This window comes from Carassius gibelio, chromosome B7 (assembly GCF_023724105.1).
Source record: "Carassius gibelio isolate Cgi1373 ecotype wild population from Czech Republic chromosome B7, carGib1.2-hapl.c, whole genome shotgun sequence".
NCBI classification, from domain to species: domain Eukaryota; kingdom Metazoa; phylum Chordata; class Actinopteri; order Cypriniformes; family Cyprinidae; genus Carassius; species Carassius gibelio.
In genome coordinates this window covers 32912186-32937915 of record NC_068402.1, presented here as the reverse complement: position 1 = coordinate 32937915, position 25730 = coordinate 32912186, and the positions used below count along the sequence as shown (strand labels likewise).

Below are 25730 nucleotides of genomic sequence, written 5' to 3'. Positions count from 1 at the left end.
TATTTATATAGTAGAATGTGGGAATCATGTTTAAATCCTGTTATATTGTTCATATTTCTTAAAAAATTATTCAGCAACAGTGTGACAAGTTTCGTGATTTATTGGCTTTCAAATACCACAAGCCAATCGAACTGAATGTTTTCTTCCGGAAAAATGCTTTTACTTGTATGCCATCATTATGATCAATGCATTCAAACCTCATTATCTAACCTCAACAAGGAAATGAAAATCCACTTGCAAATAAGTCCTATATAAACAGCGGCTTCTCTAAAGAATTCGGTGATGTACTTGCAGAAAATTACCAGAAAGCATGTCGTACATCAATTTGCTATTCAATATTCATAGCCTTTGTGTTCCTCCTCTGACGGCAGATTATTTTATATGGTTTCTTGGTGGAACATGCTGTTCAGTGTTGTTTATTAGCTTGTCTGCATTGATCTAGGAGGTGATGGATCAGATGGACTAGCAGTTTATAGGGCTTAGATTGATCCTGCAGACATTTTAAATCTGTTAAACCACCATGGACCAGTAAAAAAACATCTATCATGTTACAAAAATCAGCTTGACCATCTTATATACCTGTCAATTTTTTTTACATGGGTTATTTTTTACTAGTGTTGTTTATCATGTTCAAATTTATACTGAGTAGTGAGTACAAAAGAAAAAAGGCAAGCTGACATTATTGCACTGACAATCCCCCTTGGAGCAATCTGAGGTTAAGCACACACACACACACACACACACACACACATATACATATACACACTTGTATCCTACTATGACCTACATATGCATTCTAGAGAGGAAAATGTAGGTATGTGTTGTATAGGACATTGTTTTTGCTTTATTTATTTTTATTTCATATTTTATGTTACACAATAAATTAATGTTGTCATATTACCACCCCATTTTTAAAAACATGATTTTATTTATAGGCTTCAGATGATTAATTTTCGATGTGTGTCTTAAATGAATTGCGTTTGCTCTCAGCTGCTCTGTAATTAGGCTGGGAGGCATGTTATCAGGCCTCTGTGGTGCTCACTTTTATTTTGAAGAATATATTGATCCCTTGCTGCCCTCTCTGTTTTTACTCCAGAGCTGTGATCTATTAAAAGCAACAGAAGTTGTTATAGTATTAAATATAATATGTTCTGAGATGTTATTAAAATTTTTGATAATAAAACAAAGAATCATGAAAATAAGAAAACGTTTAAAATTGTGCACAATTTCCTGGTCACTTAATAAAATAATTACAATACCGACTGTGTGACCACTTCAGTTTTTTTGCATTCATTTCATGAAATGAGATTTGCGTTCAAACTTGTTTCTTCTTTCGAAAATGTAAGTAAAGGTAAAATTCTTACCAGCTGGTTATTTGCAGTTCTGTGTGATAAAAAAGTTGTTGAGATTAATTTAGCATCGCACTTCATATTCCTATCACAAAGCAATAATATTTGCATTGATAAATTTGTGTTTGCACTTGGACAGGTGAGAAACTCTTGGGTTTCAACAGCACAGAGGAGCAGCCATCGGGCCCGAGAGGACAAGACAGCATGTGGCGAAATGAGAAATATGAAAGTGTCCCACTGAATGTTAAGGAGACTGATGAAGACCATTCTAGAGGCATTCGGGATGCGCTATACCCCCAGACTGCTGTAAGTCACAACAACAGACAAACATTCCTCTGTACTGATTTTGTCCATTTTATTACTGGTTTCTCATCTGTTTTCCCGTCTTTCTAGTGCAGCATCATTTGCAAGGCAAACTATGGACAAATATCTGGACATTTGAATGCTTCAGTTTACACCTTTGTCAGGAACAGGCGATATGTGAAATTAAAGCCACATTTGCATCGTAATTCTACTGTTTATGCAAGACAAATATTCTTCTTAGCCTTTATAATGGCTGATAATTCATAAAAAACTAAATATATATTTTCATGAAATTCTTAAGCTTGCCAAACACATCTTGGCTAGAACACATTGCCTTCCTTTTTGTACTCCAGATGGTGCAATAAACTTTAAGCTCTGACGATTTTGCGTACCCTTTGGGTTTGCAAAACTACTTTGCATCCTTAGGGCACAATTGAACGTCTTTGCAAATCTGCAGGACACACTGGTCACTTTGAAATACCCTCTACTAATCCTAAATGACTTTATACAAATTTATTCAGTCATGTGTTGTGTGCATGTTCATAGATTTGGTACTTTTTGAGTGGTGTGTTACTCATTCTTATTAGGTTGTAAACACATCTTCAGGATTAAGATGACGAATCAAGAAAAAAAACCCAGCACTTGTCAAGCAGTAAACTGACAGCTTCCTGCATTATATCTCATGATTTATGCAAAATGAAAAATGCAAATTTAAAATGCTTTCTATATAAGTATCTTTACCATGAGAATTATTTAGACTACATGGGTGGAAAAGTGTGACAACTAGTCCTTGTCCAAAGACTAACTGCACTAGAAAGAAAAAATATTATTTTGACCTTTTTTAAAGTTGAGGTCTAGTTCGGTTTCATGCATTCTGACTTATTTACACTGCTAAAGAGATGGATTCTCATGCTAAACATGACCAAAGTCTCAAAAATTGAGTTGGACATGTGACGGAGTTTCTTTGTGCCAAAGACACTCCTTCAGGTTTCATATACGTGTCAGAAAAAATAAATAAAAAATTCTATTATGTCCCTGTTTGACGTCATAAATAGCAGAATTCCTTCTATGGGCACACATCAACCAGAGCAAGAGCATGCCCATCAATGTCCATCATTCGTTAATTTGCTAACCACATTCAAGTTTTTGCACCTGTTTTATTTATGTCGATGTCACGGCTTGCAGACGATGGAGCTGTGTGTGCTCGTGACTCTTTAGCTCCGCCCACGAGCTCCTCCAGGAGCTCAAATGTTTTCCAGAGAAAAGCAGTACAGCTGTATCTGTCTTTTATAAATCTGATCAAACTAAAGACTCTTCAGAGATATGAAGGGTGAAATACTACTCTTTAGGTACTCAAGATTAACAAGAGATTAGTTGGAACTGTGTGTTATGTCCGCTTTGAGCTTCTGTAATATAATGTATAATATAACATAATAAATAATGTCATTTAAAAGTCTAATTATATATAAGCACGGGAATTGGGCTATTTCTTTAGCCTTTTTGACTTCTTTATCTTTTTTGTTGTAACTGTTCCTGTAGGTGTTCACATAAATCCAAGCAATTGTGATTCTCACTTCCTCATTACGCAGAACTGGTTTAATATATGGGCTGGAAACCCTAAGGTCTTGGAATCAAACCTCTTAAGGGATGATGCATGAAATGTATAGTTACTGAGTTCTAGCGTGTTCTTAAGCAGTGTGCACTGAATCTTCCTAAAACACTGTGCCTGCTGTAAACTATACTAGGTGAATCTGTTTTTATATTTTATTTATTTTATTGAAAACCACTTCTAAGTGTGGCTTTTATGCAGAAGGACCAAACTTTAAATCAGTGCTGCTCAGTGCCAGGATGGAAATTGAATACCTTCGGCTGATTGCCTCTTTGTGGTTGTCTGATAAATGTATTATTGCACTGCTCATTTGTTGGGAAAAAGAAGTCGATTTTTACTCCGTGTTCCATCGTCATTTTTGGTTTAGAAAAATCTGTTCTCTGTTTCTGTGTAAGACAAACCCACTTGCAAATGCTTCCGTCAATAAATTGTTTTGTAGTTTCTGTAATCTGTAAAGTACTCTAATGCAAATGTAAATGTTTTTACAGTCATCTTTCATTAGTTTAATGTATCCTTGCTGAAAAAAGTAATAAGAATAAAAGAAACACCAAAATTAAACTGTAGTTTAGATGCAACAATAGAGTTAACAGCATATTTAACATCTTTTCCCCCAAAGAAAGCTGTAATTTAACTAGGATTTGTTTGGTGGGTAGTAGCTCTCTTGCCCAATATTTCTGTGTGTCCTTGTTCAGACTAAAAACACCCAAAATCACAGCACTCAAACCAACAAAGTAACATTGAAAGCACCACAGAGCCACAGTGTTGACCAAATACTGAAAAATCAGCCTATGAATGGTTTACTTATAGTAGTGAAGTAAGCTGGAACAGAACCGTGTTTAACATAAATATGCATTTAAAAGGCCAGAAATCTGCCACACCCTTTATAAAATGTAAGAAATTGTTTGCTGGAAGTCTAGTACACAGGCAGATTTATGTCTGTTTTTGTAAGAAACTAAACGATAACAGATCCCATTATTATTATCCGTCTATATCATTTTTATCTCTTTATTTTGAATAAAATGTCAAAAGATACTTACTTAAAATCATGTAATACTAATGCAAACGAGTCTCTTCTAAAACTATACAGATGCATATAATATTCTTTTATATTTTTCCTAGCTCCGGAAAGCTCACCAGGAAAACGAGAGACCGAAGGACGCAAAACTGTGGCCTTACTTCCAGGATGGCTTAAGGCGGATAGATTATGTCCTCACCTACCACGTCCAGATGCCCCAAAGCACCCACAAACAGTCGTCCAAGTCCTGCTTGTGCTGCAGGTTCAAACGTGAACCGAAAATCCCACCTGCTCATGAGGACCCTGAACTGGCAGCACAGGAGCAGAGGCTGGACTACCATGATGACGACCAGCGCCTCCGCAGGGAGGAGTTTGAGGAGAACCTGCGAGAAATGGGCCTTGAGATGGAGAAAGAGGAAGGGGTGAGTCCCACTGTGTTTTTTATTTACAGTGAGGTTCATGAAGATCTAATTTGACACAAAACACACTTCTTTAGTTATTTTTGCTATGCCTACAGGCAGTTATTTAGGGCATCCAAAACCAAGTCCAAGTATTTGCATTGGGAAATCCTAAATTCTCAAAAGCTGCTTGACACACTCACATTTTAATTACATGATCTGACATTAAACCTGACTTTAACTATCCTATAAATATTGTTTCTACTGCTTTAAAAAGTTTTAAAAAGTTAAAAAAGTTACAAGTTAGAGCTTTAAAAAGCTTTTATTTTAGGCTATTTTAGGACTAGCCAATGCATATGTGCCATCCTATGCGAATGTCCTAAATGCACATCCTATGGTTCTTTTCTTTAGAAGATGGGTATATTGCACGCCATATTGCATGTTGCATTTTTTTTCCATTCATAAATGAGTTCACCCTCTTTGTATATCAACAAGTTAAAACCAAGAACCATAACTACAGGTGCATCTCAATAAATTAGAATGTTGTAGAAAAGTTAATTTATTTCAGTGAAACTCGTGTATTAAATCATTTCAATGTACACAGACTGAAGTAGTTTAAGTCTTTGGTTCTTTTAATTGTGATGATTTTGGCTCACATTTAACAAAAAACTATCTCAGCCAATTAGAATATGGTGACATGCCAATCAGCTGATCAACTCAAAACACCTGCAAAGGTTTCCTGAGCCTTCAAAATGGTCTCTCAGTTTGGTTCACTAGGCTACACAATCATGGCTAAATAAATGAACCTTTCCATCACATTCTAATTTATTGAGATGCACCTGTATAAAGATAACTGTAGTGATAACTATAAGAATAACTATATTACTGTAGTTATATAGTTATGCAATTCTGTCATCTGATGCTTTAAATGCTGGAGCTCTTTAAAGCCATAAAGATTCTGATGGTCTCTCAGTGTTTTAATCATTCGTCAGTTGGAATGAAATGTTCTGAAAGTGGTTCTTCTGGTATTTCTCAAAAGGCCCTGTTAATACATGAACTCTAACAGTAATTCAGCAGTATGTGTGGAAGAGCCTACAGTGATGTGCCTTTTTGTAAGTTTCTGTCACCAAGGCTATAATTCGAGCAGGAGTTCTGCCACTGCGAGTAAACCATCCACCCACTGAGAGATGCAACCATGCACATCAACTCTAGCAATCAAACTCATGACTGATGAACTGGCTTCTTAGCAGCTCTTTGCCAGCATTGGACTAAACTTCATGTAGATTTTTAACAGTCTGGAATGCTAGAGACTATCGTCCTCATGAAAATGTAATTCAAAGACCAGACCGCTGAAATGGCAATAGGTTTGAGGCTGATATACATTACTTTGATCCTAAATTCCTTTGCGTATTATGACTATTATTTGTCTTAGACTCTCTTGCTTTTTTAATGAATTCAGGTTTAAGTGATTCACTTATACAGCAGCAAAATCATTCCCTGTTGTTGACCCAGTTTTGAAACACTTCAGTGGTGTGGAGGACTACACTATTACTGTTATTTGTCAGGAATCTTCTCAGGGATGTTTCCCAGTGATAATATTTTTCAGTTTATTTTGGGAGAAGAAACACTTAAGTGGGCTTGTAGAAACGGTAAAGCAGTTTATTACATATTATTGATGTTAAAGAGTTGTCACCCTTAGGAGACATGAAATCATTTCTCTAAATTGTTCCCCAGTTCCCGCCAAAGCTATAATTGCTAATTGTAAGAATGAATTAATTTGAATGTTGGCAATCGTAAAACAAGTTCACACTTAGTTTACTGTATAATGCTGCTAATTTGCAGTTTTATTATGATTAGAGGCTTGTTTTACAAGCTTAGCTTCTGTAAACCCATCATGTCGTTAATGTTCGCAGATTACAGGGATTTAACTTTCTCCACTACGCTGGATGTTCTCATAGACAGAATTAGGTGAAGAGGTCTTCGTGGACTAATCATCAACAAAGTGAAGTGTTTATCATGAAGAGGATAATAAACTGAAGTGTTAGTCTGGAGGACTAAGATTTGCAGCTCGCTGAAGTAACGGAGAATTGCTTCCTGAATATAAAAAAACTGGATTAACTTTAATAATCTTATTATTGTTTGTTATTTCATACCACACAGGGTCTTATCTCATGACATTTTTAACTCCCTCATTATATCACATGAATATTATTACTGAACTTTAAACAATCATTTAGATTTGCGTGCAAATTTTGTGCCAAAAACATTTTTTTTTCCTCCATAACTCTTGAGTTTGTCAAAGCCGATGTGAATGAAAACATAATGAAATTCTGATACTATAAGAAAAACTTCTCAAAAATGATGTCACTCCCCTAAACTAAGATCAAACCATTAGGTTTAGAGAGGGAAAAACTAATATCAGTTTTATTCTAAAAGCTAGATAGTTTTATACACTGAAGAAACACTAGCAAGACACAACTAAAATGGTACCATGCAAAGATGTCATTTTTATTGAATTGATTTAGACTTGTAAATACTTGTGTATATATATAATGTAGAGCAGAAATACCTGTTTGTGTTGTTGTTCACTGAAAGCGGTGGCTGGGATTGAACAGACTGGGTCAGACCTTGTGTGTGGGATGGGAGTTATAACAAGAGTGGGTCATTTGAAGCAAATCTTACATAACCCTCTTTTCAGCTTCAGAAAACCAAGAGAGAAGTCCTTCTCTTCACAGCTGAGATTATTATTTTTTTTCTTCATTTCTGTGAATTTCTCTCGAAAGGTCCTTCATGAAGAAGAAAACCTAGTGCGTTAAACCCTTGAAAAGAGATCTTGTCCATTTCTTGAATAGTTTATGAATGGTTTGCATGTGTGTGAGCAATCTTGATAGTGGTGCTCCTCAGTGATAAACATCTCTATTAATATCGCTCATACTTCGAGTTAGCGATTTGAACAAACCTTGAACCCAAGGTTTTTATATGAACTGCATAATTCTCAAACCATTTGATGAAAATGTGTGAATGATGTCTACTATAAAATTGTGAATATTTTTTGTGGTGTGCTATTATTTTCATGTGTATATTGTATACTGTACATTTAGTGGTGTGCAATAACACAGTTTTTTATTATGGGCTATTTAAATGTTATGGTTAACTACATTATTCAATTTCAACATAACTTTTATGTTCAACAAAATAAGGAAACTCATTCAGTAATTTTTTTTTTTTTTTACGTTGCAAGGCTTTGTTTATAAAATAAGGAAACTAGTTCGGCTGTACTAACAAAATATTAAAACCAATATGACAAAGAATCGTGATTTTTCCATTAAAAAAATAGTGGCATGATGTTTTTGCCATATGTACCCCTACGTAACATTAAAAATAGGCAAAACATTCTATAGATTTAGATGGACTTGGGATCGACGGGCCCATATGTAGGTGCCAGAATACCATAGAGACTTGGGGGTGGGCTTTTTAACTTGGGCCAGTAAGCAACCACGCAAGTTTTGCCAGTGCAAACACCACTCACGTTTTCTTCATACAGCAAAAAGCCTGTTATATGTGCTCTAACATGATCTGAAATATCACCATCCTTCCCTCACGGTGTGATTTTGATGCTGAGAACACAGCAGCGTGCTTTTCGTATGCTTAGGCCGTGTGTCTTTATCTTTGTTTTTCAGACTAAACTACCAGGTGTGGGTTTCGTGAAGATTCATGCGCCTTGGGACGTTCTTTGTCGAGAAGCGGAGTTTATGAAGCTCAAAATGCCAACAACAAAGGTATATTGTCTTGAGTCTGAGAATCTGTGCGGTCTACACAAACTTGATGTGCTCCGCTCTGTCATTTTCAGAAATATGAAGTCAGTCAGGGAAGCAACATCGTGGAGAAGGTCAACATGTTCATGCAGAAAGTCACGGCTCCCTTGCAACCTAAAGTTGGGGAAAACCAGACGGAAAACGAGAAACACCTCTCCTATCCGTTCTCACGAGAAAAGCAGCATCTGTGAGTCTATAGTCATTCATTGCCACACTAAGCTCATGTTTAAGATGATTGCTGACCTCATAGGCATTTTGATCACACAATGCAGGTTTAATGTCGATAACAGTATGTGATTGTTGTAAATGGTCAAATTTATGATCAAGTTCAAGTAGTGAAATATGAAAGGCAGTTTACTGTAAATGCGCCTTTGGTTTGTACTGCCCAATGGAATGTTATTGCCTGTGAAATTAAAAAGAGAGGCATAAAACAGTCAATGAAATGACCCACAGTTTCTTTTCACAGCTTTGATTTATCAGACAGAAATTCCTTCTTCGACAGCAAAACCAGGAGCTCAATAGTAAGTACCAGTCCTCTTACAAAACTGTTTTGCCTACCTAATCAGGGACGATTTAAGACCCAATCTCATTTATCCCCTGATTTGATTACCAAAGCACCTTTGTGGCTCCGCACCGAAATGTCAGTGACGTCAAAGTTGTTCTTTTTGTTGACGGTGATTTCAGTCACTTGATCTGTCAGCTGCCTCTTACAATGCTGTCCAAGCTCAGATTGATTTTCCCGGCAGGGTTTATTTATTTATTCTGGCTATTTTAGGTCTCTTAAAGGTATCCTGTCATATCAAGACAGGATTTTAATACTGTCTACTGTTTAATGTTCCATTTTGATTCTAGTATTATCAGTCAGGAGTTATATTTATAATCATCTTTCTAAACCTATTAATAATCATCAACAGGTGTATGAGATTTTAAAACGAACAAAATGCACAAAGGCCAAGTTTATCATGGGTAAGTCTCATCTTCTTATTTTTGCTTGACAAACTAGTGCAAATCAACCTGAATCCCATCCAACAGTGTTGCTGAATTGAAATGTTTTAAATAAATCAATGATGGCACTTTATTTTAAAGTTTGCACCACCAAAAGAACACACAGTGTGAAGCGTCATCTTATAAATACCCAGGATTAATTGTTAATTGAGCAATGTGAAACAAGAATCAAGATAACCCAGTATTCAATTTACACCAGGGTTTTTAAAAAGTTAACCCGGTGTTAACTATTTCAAGTGTGTTTAACAGCATAACAGAAAGCAATGGACTCGATTGATTTGTTGTTAACAGGAATCAGCAGTCTGCTGGGCAGTGGGGTGTACACAGAGGCCTACCCATTGCATGATGTGAGTGACGCCATATGTTGTTCTCTTTCCAGTTTTCTCCAGCTGATGGTTTTATTATTTTGTGCAAGTTAATTTTATATTAACATTTGAAATTACATTTTACATACAGGGTGATATTGATGGTGTAAATGCTGAAACCAATGACAGAAAGGTAAAAGACATTACAATATTCATACTAAATACTCATGTCTTGGACTTCAGATATATTTTAATCTTACTGTTTTTTTAATGGCAGTGAAGTTGTGCACAGCTGATATATTTAAATATTTACAATAGGTTTTGCTTGTACAGAAGAAAAGCTGTCCCCATAATACCTCACTGTTTCTTCACTATGTTAGCAACTGTCCTCCACATTAACTGAGTGACCAAAAAATCCTTGAAGTGACCTCCCTCAGCAGTGTTTAAGGACTACATACTTGGTTTGTGCTGTATACACTGTTATGAAAAAAAAGAAAACCGATTTGAATCATACTAACATTTTTATATTTATATTTTAAAGTTGTTATTATATATAACATAGAATAAAAAAAACTATAGTAATATGAATAATATAAATTGTAATTTATTTTAGTGTTATAGTCAATTTTATAATATATATTTCTTACTTACTGTAACTTTCTCAGTAGCTAATATTAATTATAAATATGTGATAATGTGCATTATTTTGTATCTAGTGGTATTGAAAGAATTAAATACTACTAGTTAGTAAAAAAAAAAATCTTTAGACCATATAGCATTTTTATCAATACATTTAAATTGCTCTGAATATTTAATGAACCCTGTTTTACCTTTTATGGCATACAGTAAGAATCTGGTAATTAAATCTCATGTTGACCACTTAAGATATAATTAAAGCCTATAAATGGGCTGCAGAATCCTAGCTTGTGTAGAGGAGACCTGGTGAGACTCTTGACTTGCCTGCAGCAAGCTCCGAATAATTGTCAGGTCACCAAGGCAACAGGATCATTTCCCACTTCAGCCATCTGTGAGCAGCGCTCCTGCAGGCTCACTGTTGAGTCCTTGTGGGTAGTTGAGCCCTTCTCAAAATAATGTAGAACAGGTAATTTCAAGAACTAAAAAAAGAGTAAGTGTTTCAACCTCAAGGGACCTTGGAGAGAGCTGAAAAACACTGTTGTTTAGCATGTTTATTTGCGTGCTAATGCAGTAGATGCTAGTGCACTTCTAAAACATAGCTTAGTAGGTATATACATCAAGGCCTGGTTTCACAGACAAGGCTTAGGTTAAGACAGGTTCAGGTCATGGTTAAATTTGAATATTTAAGGATCTCTTTTAAACGTGCCTTAGACAAAAACATCACTCGTGTGCATCTTGAGACATAGCAATTTATCAAAGCACTGAGATATTTTAAGATCTGTCAGTGCAAATGCAATGCATTTTAGTCTGGGACCAGGCCTAAGCCTAATGGACTTGGAAAATGTAACCGTTTCTAAACTTGTACACATTGACTAAATATCATTTGTTTTTTTGATGTCATGTATGTTTTTTAAATTGTATGTAAATGCTGTTGTCTTGGCCAGGTCACTCTTGAAAAAGAGATTTTTAATCTCAATTAGTTTTTATCTGGTTAAATAAAGGTTAAATAAAGCCTTGACTGTGAAACCGGGGGAAAGTGGTTTTGTATCAAAGATTCATAAATATATTAAGCAGCACAACTTATTTCAAACTTTGATAATAAATATGCGTATTAGACTGATTTCTGAAGAATCATGTGACACTAAAGATTGGAGTAAAGGTTGATAAACTCTGCATTGCATCACAGAATGTATATATATATATTTTTTTATCTAATAAATTCCGCCTTGAGCATAAGAATCTTATGATATATATATATATATATATATATATATATATATATATATATATATATATATATATATATATATAGATAGATAGTAGGACCAAATATTGACGTCAAGTGTGGTTTTGCTCGCACATAAAAAAAATGTCTTGTCTTAAATTGCATATTCCAACTCCATACACAGCCATAATTTATAGTACCATTAGTCACATCTTCTGTATAATTAATCCATCCATATCCACTAGCTTGACCCATTCAAGGCGATTTGTGGATATGTTGAAAACATACGCTTATGGCGTTCTTTATAATCCTAATGTAAATGCAACAAGCTCAAGGGAAACAATACAGACCCTGACGGCTTCACATATTTATGTGCTGGTTTCACTGTTGAATGTTGTTATTAGAGGGTTGTGCGTTATTTAATGTCATATTTCATAATGTTTTGGCCTTCCCTCCCTCACTTTCTCGGACAAAACACTTCTTTTCTTTGAGTAAAGTGTGTTGTGGAGACTGGAGATCTCTGTGGAGCTGTGTTGTAAATCTTCACTTACTCATATGACTGTAGTACATTATATCCCCAGGAGCACCGAACCGAAGTCATTACATTCGAAATTACTAGCATGATGGTAGAGAGAGGCTTCATTTGTCCTTTTCATCTGTTCATTGGAATAATCAGTTATTTTGCCATTTCCATTAAACCCTTAAATGCACTCACTGTGTATTTCAGCCATGCTGTATGAATGGATGTTGAATCGTTGTTGCAGGATGCATGTAATTTTAATTCTTTCTTTGCAGATCTTGTATGAACAGTGGGCGAGTTACAGCATATTCTACAAGTACCAACCCATCGGACTGGTCAGGTATGATAGCTAACAGTAAATGCACTGCCAGAGACCGAGACATAATATAAAGAAGGGAGTTTTTTTTTTTATAAATACCTTACTGATACGCATTATTCAGGAGTTTGTCAAAAGCCCTATTCAGACAGGCTTTGGTTAAAGGGCACAGGTGTAGCTGTGGATGACTGTAATGTTTATCATCAGGTTATTTAGGATGAGCAATGTCTGACAAATTAGTGAATATCGGATGTCAGATAAGTCTGTATACTGCAGGGTCACAGTAAACTAAATAAAGCAATTAAAAAAAAAACATTTTCTTTATTTAAATATGTTTATAATTGAAATTAAATATTTCAATATAAATATACTGAGTTTTGTTTATCTGCTCAAAGTACTAAAATAAACTAAAGAGTGAATATACTAAAACTAATTTTGGAAAAGAAATAATAAAAGTCAGCTGTAATTAAAATGTTATTTTTACAAATTTCCTAATTTTTTTAGAATGAATATAATTTAATCTTCTGTTAACAACCTTTCATTGCACTATGAAAAGACTGAAGATCAGTTTACACTCAGACTGAAGCAAAGGATATTTTTTTCTGATGTTCACTACTTAGTAATTGACACTTCTTGACTTCATTGTCTTTATTGCTCTACTTGAAACTGCTTTCTCTCTTTCAGGAAGTATTTTGGTGAGAAAGTGGGCCTGTACTTTGCCTGGCTGGGAGTGTATACTCAGATGCTAATCCCAGCAGCGATTGTAGGAGTCATTGTGTTCCTGTACGGCTGTGCCACTGTGGACGACAACATCCCCAGGTCCCCTAATTAAATTGACTTGATTGCATTGTTTTTGTAGAAAGTGTGCTAAATAGCATGTGACCCTTCCCTAAACCGTTGACAGTTACATACAGAAATTATCAGCTTATTACTGCGTTTTAATTATGTCAAATTAGTTTGTCACAAAATGAAGATTGACACATTCTTCTTATCTGTGCCATCAACTTCAAATGCATTCCACCGTCTCACGCCCTTAAGAAACATGTTTCAGCAGCGTCTCCCGACAGAAGTACATACTCTTTCGCAATGGCTTTGAGCTTTGTGGGAAGATTTTTAGCAAAGAGTATGCCGAGCCATTTACAAAAGTAATCACTGTTGCACTTTGCAAGAAAAATGGATGGATGTTGAAGCGTGTGGTAATTAGGGAGTTCAGAGTGGGTTTGAAATGGTGCCACTTTAATGTAGTGTATAATGAAAGTGACTCAGTGTTCGCTGGGCATCTCGCAACGACATTCATTAATTCCAGAGATGCCACTGCCGAAATCAAGCTGTTCTCAAACCTACCTAGGAAAAAATAAAGGAATTATATGGACACCACTGATATGAAGTATTCAAACAGAATTATGTTTTCTTTACACTGCAAGTTACTCCACAAACTTTAATTGTTCTGTCAAAAATGAATTGCTGTAAACTTCTATCCACAGAAATGGAAATTGTGCAGTGAAATAAAAATTCACACATTAAATTTACTGTACATACAGAGATGAAATATTGTGAGAAGTAGCATGCTACTGTTAACTGAAGAGTTTTGATGATATTAAAACGTGAACTGCAATCTGTAACAGTGCACTTTTCACTCTTAAACGGCCAGTGCAACAGACTATTTAGTTGTCTAATTAAATTGCAGCCTTTAATTTGATAATAACAGCCATTTCTTTATTTATTTTAATCTTACATTTTAATTATTAGCTTTTGATTTAACTCCCTGCAATTCGCTCACAAACCCACAGGGGTTATAATTAAATAACACTCTGAAATTGTAATTAAACACAATGTTGGTACATTAAGTTACTGATTGTAGTTTTTAGTGTTTCATTTGTAATTTATTTAGACATTTTTCTTACATTCAGTATAACTATAATTTAGTAGTTAGCATAGCGCCATGCTAGAGCCCAGTTTCTTATGCATTTCATGTGAAGATCACTGTTTGCGCAGTACATACAGTTGCTGCTTTTGTAGATTACTTCATATTAGCCATCACATCCATTTAGACATCAAAGCAATGTTTCAATGACATCAAAGTCACTATGTTTTGGAACAAGCTGAATACAGAATAAATGTGTTTTCTTTCAGAAATAATACAAGCTAAAACATAAAAAAAATAAGGGGAAAAAATACTCTGTAGCCTTAATTAATAGCTTTACATAGAAACATTATGGTGTCTAGGAAAACATGGAGATGTGATGTACTTCTAAAATCAGGTTTCTTCTTTGTGTACTCAGTATGGAGGTCTGTGACGAGAGAAACAATATCACCATGTGCCCAATGTGTGACCGAGCCTGCAGCTACTGGAAACTGGTCACGGCTTGCGGCACGGCTAGGGCCAGCCACCTGTTCGACAATGCGGCCACCGTCTTCTTCGCCATCTTTATGGCACTATGGGGTCAGCAGCTCTGTTCTCATTTCATGTTCACCCGTACGCTTTGTTGCTGCTGTACACCAACTGTTGTACCTCTGCATATTGAGGGCAGACTTGCTCTGACAAATGCTGAAGAGATTTGTGCCCTGGTTTTACACTTCTCTTTTAATTCCCTCTGTACTCATCCCCGTTCAAATGCTGAGCTTCCTCAAAAAGCTGATTATTTTTGCTAAAGCCCTAAATTTGCTTTTCCTGTTTTAATCCCCTACGGTTACAAGCTTTGAAATGAAAAATGACACCCTATGACAAGGCTACTTGCTAACTTGAGTTCTCTTTAAAAGAATCAATGTGAGCCAGAAAGTGAATCGAGTGTAAAGAGAATCCCGTTCTTTTTGCGTTCATACTGCTGAGCTTGAATGTGGGCTCAGATCTCTGTTTGTTTCACTTCTGTTGTGATCGGTTCTAAATCCACTTTCCATTTACACTGACCTAAAGTGAACGGTATTCAGAGAACTTCCTCAGATAGTTTGGTTTAGTTCTCTTTAAAAGGGCTCCGGATTGTGTTTAACATTTACATATGAGCTAAAATTGTAAACCGGACTCATATGGTTCAAGTGAACCAAGTGTGAAAACACCATTTGAAAAGATTCCCAAAGGAACGTTTTACAGCCCAATGTTAAATGAATGTTTCATGGTTCCTAAGAAAAACACCTATCTATTAGTGATTTCTAAAGTTACAGGGTATGGAAATGAATGAAAGAATATTGAAAAATTACTATTTTTGCTTTCATACAGCATACAGCATTCAGACTCAGATCTCTTTCTGGTTCACTTTGGTTGTGATCAGTTACATTCATGCATACTGGCCTAAAGTGAACTGCATTGGGAACACTTCCTTGTTGGTTTCAGTTTTTTTTAAAGGGATATGAGTTTGTTGTGAGTGTTCACACACAAGCTGAAATTATGAACCAGACTCAAACACAAAAATGAAAACATCTTTAAAATACAATTTCCCAAAACGTTTTACAGCCTGATGCTATTGGAAAACCTTCCAGGTTATTTAGAAAACATTTATTTGATAGTGATTTCCAAAGTTACAACAGAAAATTAATAAATGAATATTTAAATATAGTTATTTTTGCATTCATACTGCTGATCTTGAAACTGGACTCGGATCATGTTTTGTTTCATTTTGGTTATGATCGGTTCTCGATTCAATTTCCATTCACACTGACCTAATGTAAAGTGCGTTGAGAACACTTCCTTAGGTGATTTCAGTTTGGTTCTCTTTTTAAAGGGTTCACACAAGCTAAAATTGTAAATTGGACTTAAACGCTTTAAAAAAATTCATTTAAATATTAGTTCTTTAAAAAAAAAACTAATTAGAGCTTGATGTTGCAGGAGATCCTTCCGTGGTTCTTCAGAGAAAACACAGCCATATTAGTGATTTCCAAAGTTACTAGCCCTAGAAATTAATGAAATAATAATGAAAATATTCCTGATAATAAAAAAAGCCCCTGAGAAAAGTCCAGGCTTAGTTTGTAGCTAATAACGGAGAAATTGCGCTGATCAGAGCTGATACGTTCAATAAGTATAAATGTGGGTTTGTTAGTGAAGGTTACTGCTCTGTGTCACACAGCCACCATGTTTATGGAGCACTGGAAGAGAAGGCAAATGAGGCTCAATTACATCTGGGACATGACCAGCTTCGAAGAAACCGAGGTTAGTCACACACACCCATGTTGACCAAGAAAAGTGTCAATAGAATACTTTTTGATGTACGTGTTGATAAGATAATTATATGGGTTTATGTATGTTTTGTAGGCGTGCTTCATTATTTCCTTGTGCAGACTTGTATTATCCTTAGGCTTTGGTGTAAAGAAATATACATGTCTTTTTTATTGATCCAGTGCCATGAAATCAAACTGTTTTTTTCACTGTTTGTTTTTTTGTCCTGTTTTGTATAGGGGAAACAAAAGGTTTGGAATCGGTTCATTCACAGTATTAACTAAATTTATTTCCTTCCTAACCTAACAGTTGCATTTCAGTACTAACATAATCTTCATATTATCTTAAAAGTCGTCTTCAAGCATCGTCGTCACATTCTTGCTTGTGTAAAGTATTCCACCAGCACTTATCTATCTATTGGTCTGTTGCTGTGGAGGTCTGGGAGATTCCTGTTCTCTCTTCCTCCGGCCTTACAGGTCAAAAGCTGCTCACTTTCCTTTCGGCAGTCACAGTCTTTGCAGGCTTGCCACTGTTTATGTGGATAAAATAAGCAGGAGGAACTAATAAAATCTAAAGCTGCTGAATGTGGAAAGGAATATGTATTTGTGGTGCTGAGAGCTTTTGGTTTTAAGGATTATACTTTCACTTGAATGTCACTGTGTTGCTATTACCAGAATTTCTGTTCTGTTCACTGATCATGCACATGGCTGCTTTTGGCTCCATAACCAGTTATCTTTTTCTGCTGTTTTTCACTTTTAAACTGGTTTAAGTCGTGTATGTGTTGGGAATTGCTTTCTCTGTTTTTCCTAGAGTCAACCAAGAGCAGAGTATGAGTTCCATGTTATGAAGAAGTCCTTGAAGAAAGAGCAATCCCCAAAGGTAGGTCTTTATGAATCCAAGCTTCAGATGGAAAAAAAACTCACAAACTCACCATTTGCTGACCATCTGCTGCATATGCAAACAGAATTGCCAATTGGATTTACACTATTTCTAAAAGTCAGGGTGGTTAACATCTCCAAATAATAATAATAATGCATTTTTACAACACCGCTAGCGCAATTATCTATTAAAAACACATTTAAGATGTGAAGACATTTTTACCCTATATTTAAGACAGTTAGGATTTAATATGCCCCTTCTTGTCCAAGTGGGTTGTTCTTGGCTAGAATAATCTACAATGTGGACCAGACCATATGCTGATATTATTTTGGCTTAATTTTTAGTGTCTGGCACAACACAGGCAATGCTGATTCTAGCAGTATTTTTGTCTGTTGACTTATGCATGCCATCCTTGCTGTCATACTGATGTCTGGATTATTGGGTAATGCGTATTATGCTCAGTAGATGTTGACCTAGTTGCAATATACTGAATGTTATGTGACAGCACAGCTGTGAGGCATGTCTAGGGGCTTGATTTTGCTCTGCTTGGCTTGACCCTCTCTGTCCTTTTGGAGGCCAAAGCATGCTGGAGCCCTGAGATTACACATCTGATTTTTGACCAAGTTTCTTTTGCAGGATGCAAGTGTCTTCGTTCTATGTTCTGATCTCACATTTGACAATTCATATCTTTTTCTAGGCAGGAAATGTGAAGCTGACATGTAGAGACCGAATGCCAGCATACATGACTATTATCGTCATGATGATTTTTTTGGTAAGACCTTATTTTTTTATTTATTAATTTTCATTATAATGCTGTGATGTACGTAGTTTTTTTTTAATATGACAATAAATGAAAGGAATTTAACTCTCAGAACATTTTTTTTTTAGTTAAATGTACCTTATTTTAAACAACCAGGCAATTTAATTTATTTTGAAATCACATGAGCAGACAAATAATGCTCACTTTATTATCAGATGTTTTCAGTTGCATAATGAAGTAGTCATGGTGACTTAGATCTGGCTTTCTATGTTTGGTAACCAATAATGTTGTCTTTTCCATGATGCTGTATCCAGTCTCGGTCACTAAATTATTTTATTACAAGTCACTTTTCTTTTCTTTGTTTGTGTCCTCAATGCAGATCTTTGTGACCTTGGCCATCGTGTTTGGTGTGGTGCTATACAGGGTCTCCATTATGACCGCCCTGCACATGAGTTCCACTCCCACATTCCGCACTAATATACGGGCCACCGTTAAAACCACTGCTGCTATCATCAACCTCATTATCATCATCATAATGGATGAGGTCTATGGAGCAATTGCACGTTGGCTCACTATTATGGGTACGCCTGTTTATTGACTTCAAGACATTAAGTTGGCCAGATTTGTTGCAAAACATGTTTACAAAACTTGCTGTTGTTTTCAACCTATCAGAGGTGCCAAAAACTGACAAGAGTTTTGAGGAGAGGCTGATCTTCAAGACATTCATATTGAAGTTCGCAAATGCATTTACCCCTATTGTGTACCTGGCATTCTTCAGAGGCAGGTGAGAGTATTGGTACCAAGGAGTCACTCTGAAACCGAATGCTATCAGATACTTGGTTATTATTAAATCTACAATAGGATTTCCATTCGTTAGAGTAACAAGCTCTGTTTCCAAACCTAGTGAGCTGTCCTGCTGTCTAAGTGACTGATTTGAAATGAGGTACAGTATAGACAGATGCTCCTTACAGATAGTGCTTCATCCGTAAAAAACATGAAAGATTTTGGTGTTAATGTCTTGCTAAGATATAATTTTGGTAAAATAATAGAGACTGGGAGTAGGTGTGGTGTGTTAGGGGTTACGTGAGTACACTTAATGTCACCACACTCTGTATCATTTGCACAGGTAGTGCATACAGCAAGGTTGAACCATTGCAGTAGTCCTGTCTGGAGATGGCAGCAGCCTTGAAAAGGAACTGGTCTGCATGCTTTATTCTTAGATCCATGTATCTGGATGATATGTCCCAGTGATTGTTGTGTATACTGAAAAGTGAAAGGGGCCAAATACTGAGCCCTGGGGTACCCCCATGGATAGCTGATGTGATTTAAATCATGCTCACTTCTCAGATACTTTATAAATAGTAGAGTTTGATAATTTGCAATGAAGACTAACTAATTTAGAGGCAGCTTTTGCCAGCCACATGGCTTCATTGACCAGAATAATTTCTGCTTTTGAGTGTCTGCCTCTGAAAAGACTTGTGCTACTCCCTTCACCAGGAACTTTCGATTGCTGCCATTTTCTCTCTGAAGTTTGGTCTCACGAAGAACATCAGATGTTCAGGGGTTAGTGGGTGTTTTGTGCAAACAGGCCTGGAGGAGAGAGGACAGATGCTGTCTAGACAAGATGTTCAAGTGGATTTAAATGCATCATTTACATAAGAGAGGAGGAGCTTTTAGTTGGACTGAACAGAGGTGGGCGATCATAGAAACAAGTTTGAGGGAGTGGAGGTTATGTTGAAAGAAAACCAGCGAAGAGTGTGCAGCAGGCAAGGTGGAAATCGTAAATGTGCAATGAAGTTACAAGGACATTGTCTGTGGTACAGTTACTTGTGTAGATGAGGCCAAGTAGGTTTCCTGATTTGTAAGTTGGTAAATTGTTGCGGTCAAACAAAGCTAGGTCAGCTTATAAGGACACAGCATGAGGCTTATCCGGGTGAATGTTTAATTAACCAAGAACCACAACTGGGCTGCCATCTTCAGGGTTGGAAGATAATCGCACATCCAGTTCTTCTGAAAATTTCCCCAGCTGATATGTAGGACGATATGTAACAAACAATACAATTTTGTCTTCGTAATTACATGAAATTCAAAGGGATTATTGATAGCTGTCTGATTTGTTTACTCCTGGCTTGCAGTTTAATTTGATGAGTAAGTTGCAAAGAGCTGACAGATTTGTCAAATTGCATTGTCTTTTGCATCTGAAGAAGGGCTTACACATGGTGAAAAAAATCAACAAATAAAGGAGAAAAAAAAGTATAAATAAGTGCCTTGCTGAAGTCCTTTTTCACTGGACATGCACAGGTATACTTGCAGATCATTACATAAGTTAGGTCTTTAAAAAAGGGAGGGCTTCACATGTTAAAGATAGTTTGAGTGCATGAGTTACCAGCAATTAAGTGAAAATAGTTAACGCCTTTTTAGATTAACAATACAAAGCATATAACGTCAAAGGCTAGCAAAAATACTGCAGGACTGCTGCCGCCCTAAAGCACCAGCGCAGCTACTACAGATCAACACAAATCACTACTGTAATTTCTAGCAACCAAAATATTCGTAACAGTAGAAACAATGTATTAGCCATACACGTACTACTGCAGACTTCCATCGACAAATCACAATGATGCTCTCTTACGGTGCATTCACAGTGAGTCACTGCATTCTATTTGGCATTCCTACTTTTCAGTTGTATTTTATTTTATGAGGCAGTGATTCCATCTTCACTCTCTTTGGTAGTCCCCACATCTTGTCACTAATCATGCGCCGGTCAGCTTTGTTGCTTCAATAACAAATTGTCACCTGAAGTTGTCATTGCTCACTAAATGTAAATGATGCCTTGTGGCTTTGTCACTGTGTATGGCTGCCAGTGTGAACATACCTTTAGAATTTGGCCAAAATTAGGTATCGTAATAGCATAAATTAGGTATCATTCTTGCTGGAATGCACATGGAAAAAAATATAATTGCGAAAACTTTTTTTTTTTATTATTATTATTATTTTTTTTTTTTCTTTTCAGAATTCTGACTTTTATTTCTGCCAATTGTATTCATTTCACAATTTGAACTTTTCTATCTATATTTGGACAATTAGTTTTCCTCACCATGTAGTTAAAAAATAATAAAAGTAACTTTTTGTCTTACAATTCTATCTTGTTTCTTGAATTTGCGAGTTTTTACCGGTTTACAATTCAGAATTTATATCTCTCGATTCTAAGAAGTCAGAATTCTAAACTCAGAATTGCAAGAAAAAGTCTGAATTATAAGATAAAGAATTGCTATTACCTTTTTATTTATTTTTTTAAACCTGTGGCCTAAACAAACTTTCATAAACACCAGCTTAGACCCTCATCATTGCATTTCTGTACCCCTCCATGCTGGTTCATACAAAATAAACCTGGCTTTGATCCACATCTGTTCATTAGCCAAAAATGCTGGTCTACCTGATTGACCAAGGAAGTCCTGCAGAGTAGACTGAGAAGAAGCTGGATGCAAACACTAAAACATTAGCATTAACAGCACAACATACATGTGACATGCAGTATGCTTCTGACCAATATAATATCGCTCACTAGGTTGTGGAAAAAGCTACCCCCAATTCCCTTTAGGGTACTTTGACAGTAATGTCTATTTTGTAAAAAAAAAAAAAAAACACTTGCATTTGTGCAGTGGCTAGTAAACACAGCTATTGACCTTCTTCTATCCAATGCCTCCAGAATCATTGGACGTCCTGGCAAATATATCTACGTTATGGGGTCTTACCGAATGGAAGAGGTACATATCTAGCATTCAGCTTCCTCCTTTTATGTGTGTGTCATTGGTGGTTGGTGCTTTTTTCTTGTACCCACATCATATGAAAAATAACTTGACAGATTGTCTTAGATACCTCACTCCTGATGACTAACACTTTTGGAGGTGTGTAGCCAGTCAATTCCATAGTAACTGAGTGAAAATCTCTCTGTTTCACCCTGCAGTGCGCCCATGCCGGCTGTCTGATGGAATTGTGCATACAGCTCTGCATCACCATGCTTGGCAAGCAGCTCATCCAGAATAACCTGTTTGAGATAGGACTTCCGTGAGTAGCAAACACATTTGTAGATGAAGGAAATCTGATAAGTTCCCACTGTGGATTATAGGTGTGGCTTACATTTCTAGACATTTGCTTTAGGGAATTATTGTACTTTGAGGAGAACGTTGTAAATAGCTGCCGTGAGCATTTTATTTTTATTTTTTTCATGAAAAGACTTTGCTGACCTTTTTTGTGTCTTGCTTGCAAATACATATTATGTTTCATTTGGACAAATGCAAATACTAGTTTGTAAGCACATCTCAGGCAAATGCCTCTGAAGGTAGTACATGGTAAAATAAATACATGAGCAGGTCCAAACAGAATGTCAAAAGATTAGAGAGAGAGTGTGTGTTTGTATACAGTATGCATGTTGTGAACAGGGCAAAAAATACAGATATCTAATTTAGGTCAATCCAATTAACCAAAATATTGAGTAAACAAACACAGATGGACGGTTCACAACAACACTCTGAATGATGGCTGCTCGGATGCAAACGAGCACATCTTGCAATGGATATGCTTGAGTTCAGGTTAGTTACATGCAAAATCCACAGTGATTATTAATCTGTGCCACAGGAAACTGAAGAAAATGCTCCGACAACGCAAGATAGACAAAAATCATCAGGAAGAGCTGAACAGAACGCTTCATCGTCACGAGAAGGACCACTTCCTTGGGCCCTTTGTCGGACTCAACCCAGAGTACATGGAAATGAGTGAGTCACTACACACTATGCGCCCACACACACACACACACACACACACACAGAGACGTATAAACATTTATTTGAATTCTCTCCTAGTCCTGCTGGCTGTTTTCCGCACTCTTGTAGGAACACAACATCATTAAAAACGTATTGTAATTACGATTATGAATGATTAAATTCACGCTGTCCACAACTGCTAATTGAAATGTCTAAACACAAGCAGACAGATTTATACCCCTCATCTGTTCAAAGCACTGTTATGAGAGTAATACAAGCTTCAGACGGCGTGCACAGTAAACGCACGTCCGTTCTGTGAAGGATCTGCAGTGCCCCTCCTCTCCTCTCATCTCGCCTCATCTCTGCTACAGCGTGGGATGGACTTCTGCTAAGAGAGAGGCATTATGGGTCCAAAGGGGGGCTGGCAGAGCAGCGTGAGATTATGAGCTTTAGTTCTGGCTTGAATTCATTAATAACATCCCACCCCCTCATCTACCATCCTCCATCTATACTTTTATCTTCTATCCTTCTATCTATCTCTCTCTCTGTCTCTCCTGTCCCATCCTTCCTTCTCTGAGCATGGTCACCCAGTCTCCTCCTGAGACCCTAAACTAGTAACGTTCAGGAGCATCAGCACAAAATCCAGGAATGATTACAGTTCTTGTGTGAATCGGGCGATTTGTGTTTTTACACAAATGTTTTTAAAAGTCTTAAAGGGGTCATATGACATGATTTCATGTTTTTCTTTGTCTTTGGAGTGTTACAAGCTGTTATATAATTAGAATAACATCAAAAAGTTGATTTATTTCACTAATTTCATTCAAAAAGTGCAAACTTGTACAGTATATTATAATAATTCATTACACACAGACTGATATATTTCAAATGTTTATTCCTTTTAATTTTGATTATTATAACTGACAACTAAGGAAAATCCTAAATTCAGTATCTCAGAAAATGTGAATATTACTTAAGACCAATACAAAGAAAGGATTTTTAGAAATCATTGCCAACTGAAAAGTATGAACATGAAAAGTATGAGCATGTACAGCACTCGATACTCAGTTGGGACTCCTTTTGCATGAATTACTGCAGGAATGCGGTGTGGCATGGAGTCGATCAGTCTGAGGCACTGCTCAGGTGTTATGCGAGCCAATGTTGCTCTGATAGTTGACTTCAGCTCTTCTGCCTTGTTGGGTCTGGCATACCGCATCTTCCTTTTCACAGTACCCCATAGATTTTCCATTTGCGAGTTTGCTGGCCAATTAAGAACAGGACCATGGTCCTTGAACCAGGTACTGGTAGCCCTGGCACTGTGTACAGGTGCCCAGTCCCATTGGAAACTGAAATCTGCATCTCCATAAAGTTGGTCAGCAGCATGAAGTGCTCAGCAGCAGTCCAATCCTTTTTGTCTGAGAGACACTTCTGATGCTGTCTGTTGTTCAAGAGTGGCAAGGAATGCGACAGCTGTATTTTTCTACCACTTTTTTTCGTCTCTCTATTAATGTGCTAATTTTGCAATGACCTTTTGTGTCTTGCCCTCCTTGTGCAAGGTGTCAATGGTTGTCTTTTGGACAACTGTCAAGTCAACAGTCTTCCCCATGATTGTGTGGCATACAAAACTAGACCGAGAGACCATTTAAAGGCTTTGCAGGTGTTTTGAGTTAATTATCTGATTAGAGTGTGGCACCAGGTGTCTGCAATATTGAACCTTTTCACAATATTCTAATTAAAATAAATAAACATTTGAAATATATCCGTTTGTGTGTAATGAATAAATATGATATACAAGTTTCACTTTTTGAACGGAATTAGTGAAATAAGATTTTTGATGATATTCTAATTATATGACCAGCACCTGTATATAATATCCGTAAGGTTGCAAAGATTAAGGTTCTCAAACCTTAAGAGCTATTCTTTTTAAAAGTTAAGACTCATCCATGCCTTCCTAAAACACCTCATTCAAACACACTCCCACAAATCTACGTCACCGTGTGGGAAGATTTTTCAGCCAATCACAGTGCACCGGATAGCTGGCCAATCGGTGTACACCGCGCTTTTCAGAATGGTGAGCTTTGTAAAAATTGACTAAAAATCCAGAGAGTAGCAACAGTAGTGTACTGTATGTGGGAAATGATGTTTGTTTTAACCTTAAACCATGTAAACTTTGCATTACACTAAATAATAAAAAAAAAGTCATTTTTAGCAACATCATATGACCCCTTTAAGACCACGTTTCCCAGCATACCATCGTTTGATGTACTTGATGTGATAAGATGTTCTCAGTAATCCAGCGGAAACCTGTTTTTGTTTCTTTTTCTTATCTAGTCATTCAGTTCGGGATGGTGACCTTGTTTGTGGCCTCCTTTCCGCTCGCTCCTCTGTTTGCTCTACTGAACAACGTCATTGAGATTCGTCTTGATGCAAAAAAGTTTGTCACGGAGCTGAGAAGACCGATTGCTGTAAGAGCAAAGGACATTGGTCAGTATCTACACACTGATTTTCAGCACGTTAAATGAGCTTTATCTAGATGTGATGTAATCTTTTGCACATACAGTAAGTATAGTATTCCTGTAGCACAAAAGAGTGAAAGCATGAACTGATAAAATGTACACATTGAATGCAAAGCCAGTCATTTTGAATAAAAGTTTCTTCCAAATGTATAAATGTAAAAGCACATAATAA

The 25730-nt window shown here is 36.5% G+C and overlaps 1 protein-coding gene across 3 annotated transcripts in view; it reads left to right on the top strand.

Annotated features, from left to right (window-relative positions):
* ano1a (anoctamin 1, calcium activated chloride channel a) overlaps window positions 1-25730 on the top strand; it is a 36148-nt gene that overhangs the window by 5863 nt on the left and 4555 nt on the right. For 2 of the 3 annotated variants that reach the window (XM_052560306.1, XM_052560304.1), the window contains exons 2-22: window positions 1489-1655; window positions 4381-4698; window positions 8355-8453; window positions 8525-8676; window positions 8956-9010; window positions 9404-9455; window positions 9786-9841; window positions 9951-9992; window positions 12456-12520; window positions 13181-13315; window positions 14779-14939; window positions 16555-16637; window positions 16883-16894; window positions 17454-17522; window positions 18220-18294; window positions 18662-18863; window positions 18955-19066; window positions 21992-22049; window positions 22250-22350; window positions 22921-23057; window positions 25374-25526. In XM_052560306.1, the coding sequence (XP_052416266.1) occupies window positions 1554-1655; window positions 4381-4698; window positions 8355-8453; window positions 8525-8676; window positions 8956-9010; window positions 9404-9455; window positions 9786-9841; window positions 9951-9992; window positions 12456-12520; window positions 13181-13315; window positions 14779-14939; window positions 16555-16637; window positions 16883-16894; window positions 17454-17522; window positions 18220-18294; window positions 18662-18863; window positions 18955-19066; window positions 21992-22049; window positions 22250-22350; window positions 22921-23057; window positions 25374-25526 (2239 nt within the window). In that variant the 5' untranslated portion in view covers window positions 1489-1553. The remainder of the gene's footprint in view (window positions 1-1488; window positions 1656-4380; window positions 4699-8354; window positions 8454-8524; window positions 8677-8955; window positions 9011-9403; window positions 9456-9785; window positions 9842-9950; window positions 9993-12455; window positions 12521-13180; window positions 13316-14778; window positions 14940-16554; window positions 16638-16882; window positions 16895-17453; window positions 17523-18219; window positions 18295-18661; window positions 18864-18954; window positions 19067-21991; window positions 22050-22249; window positions 22351-22920; window positions 23058-25373; window positions 25527-25730) is intronic. The other variant, XM_052560305.1, reaches the window with a different exon arrangement.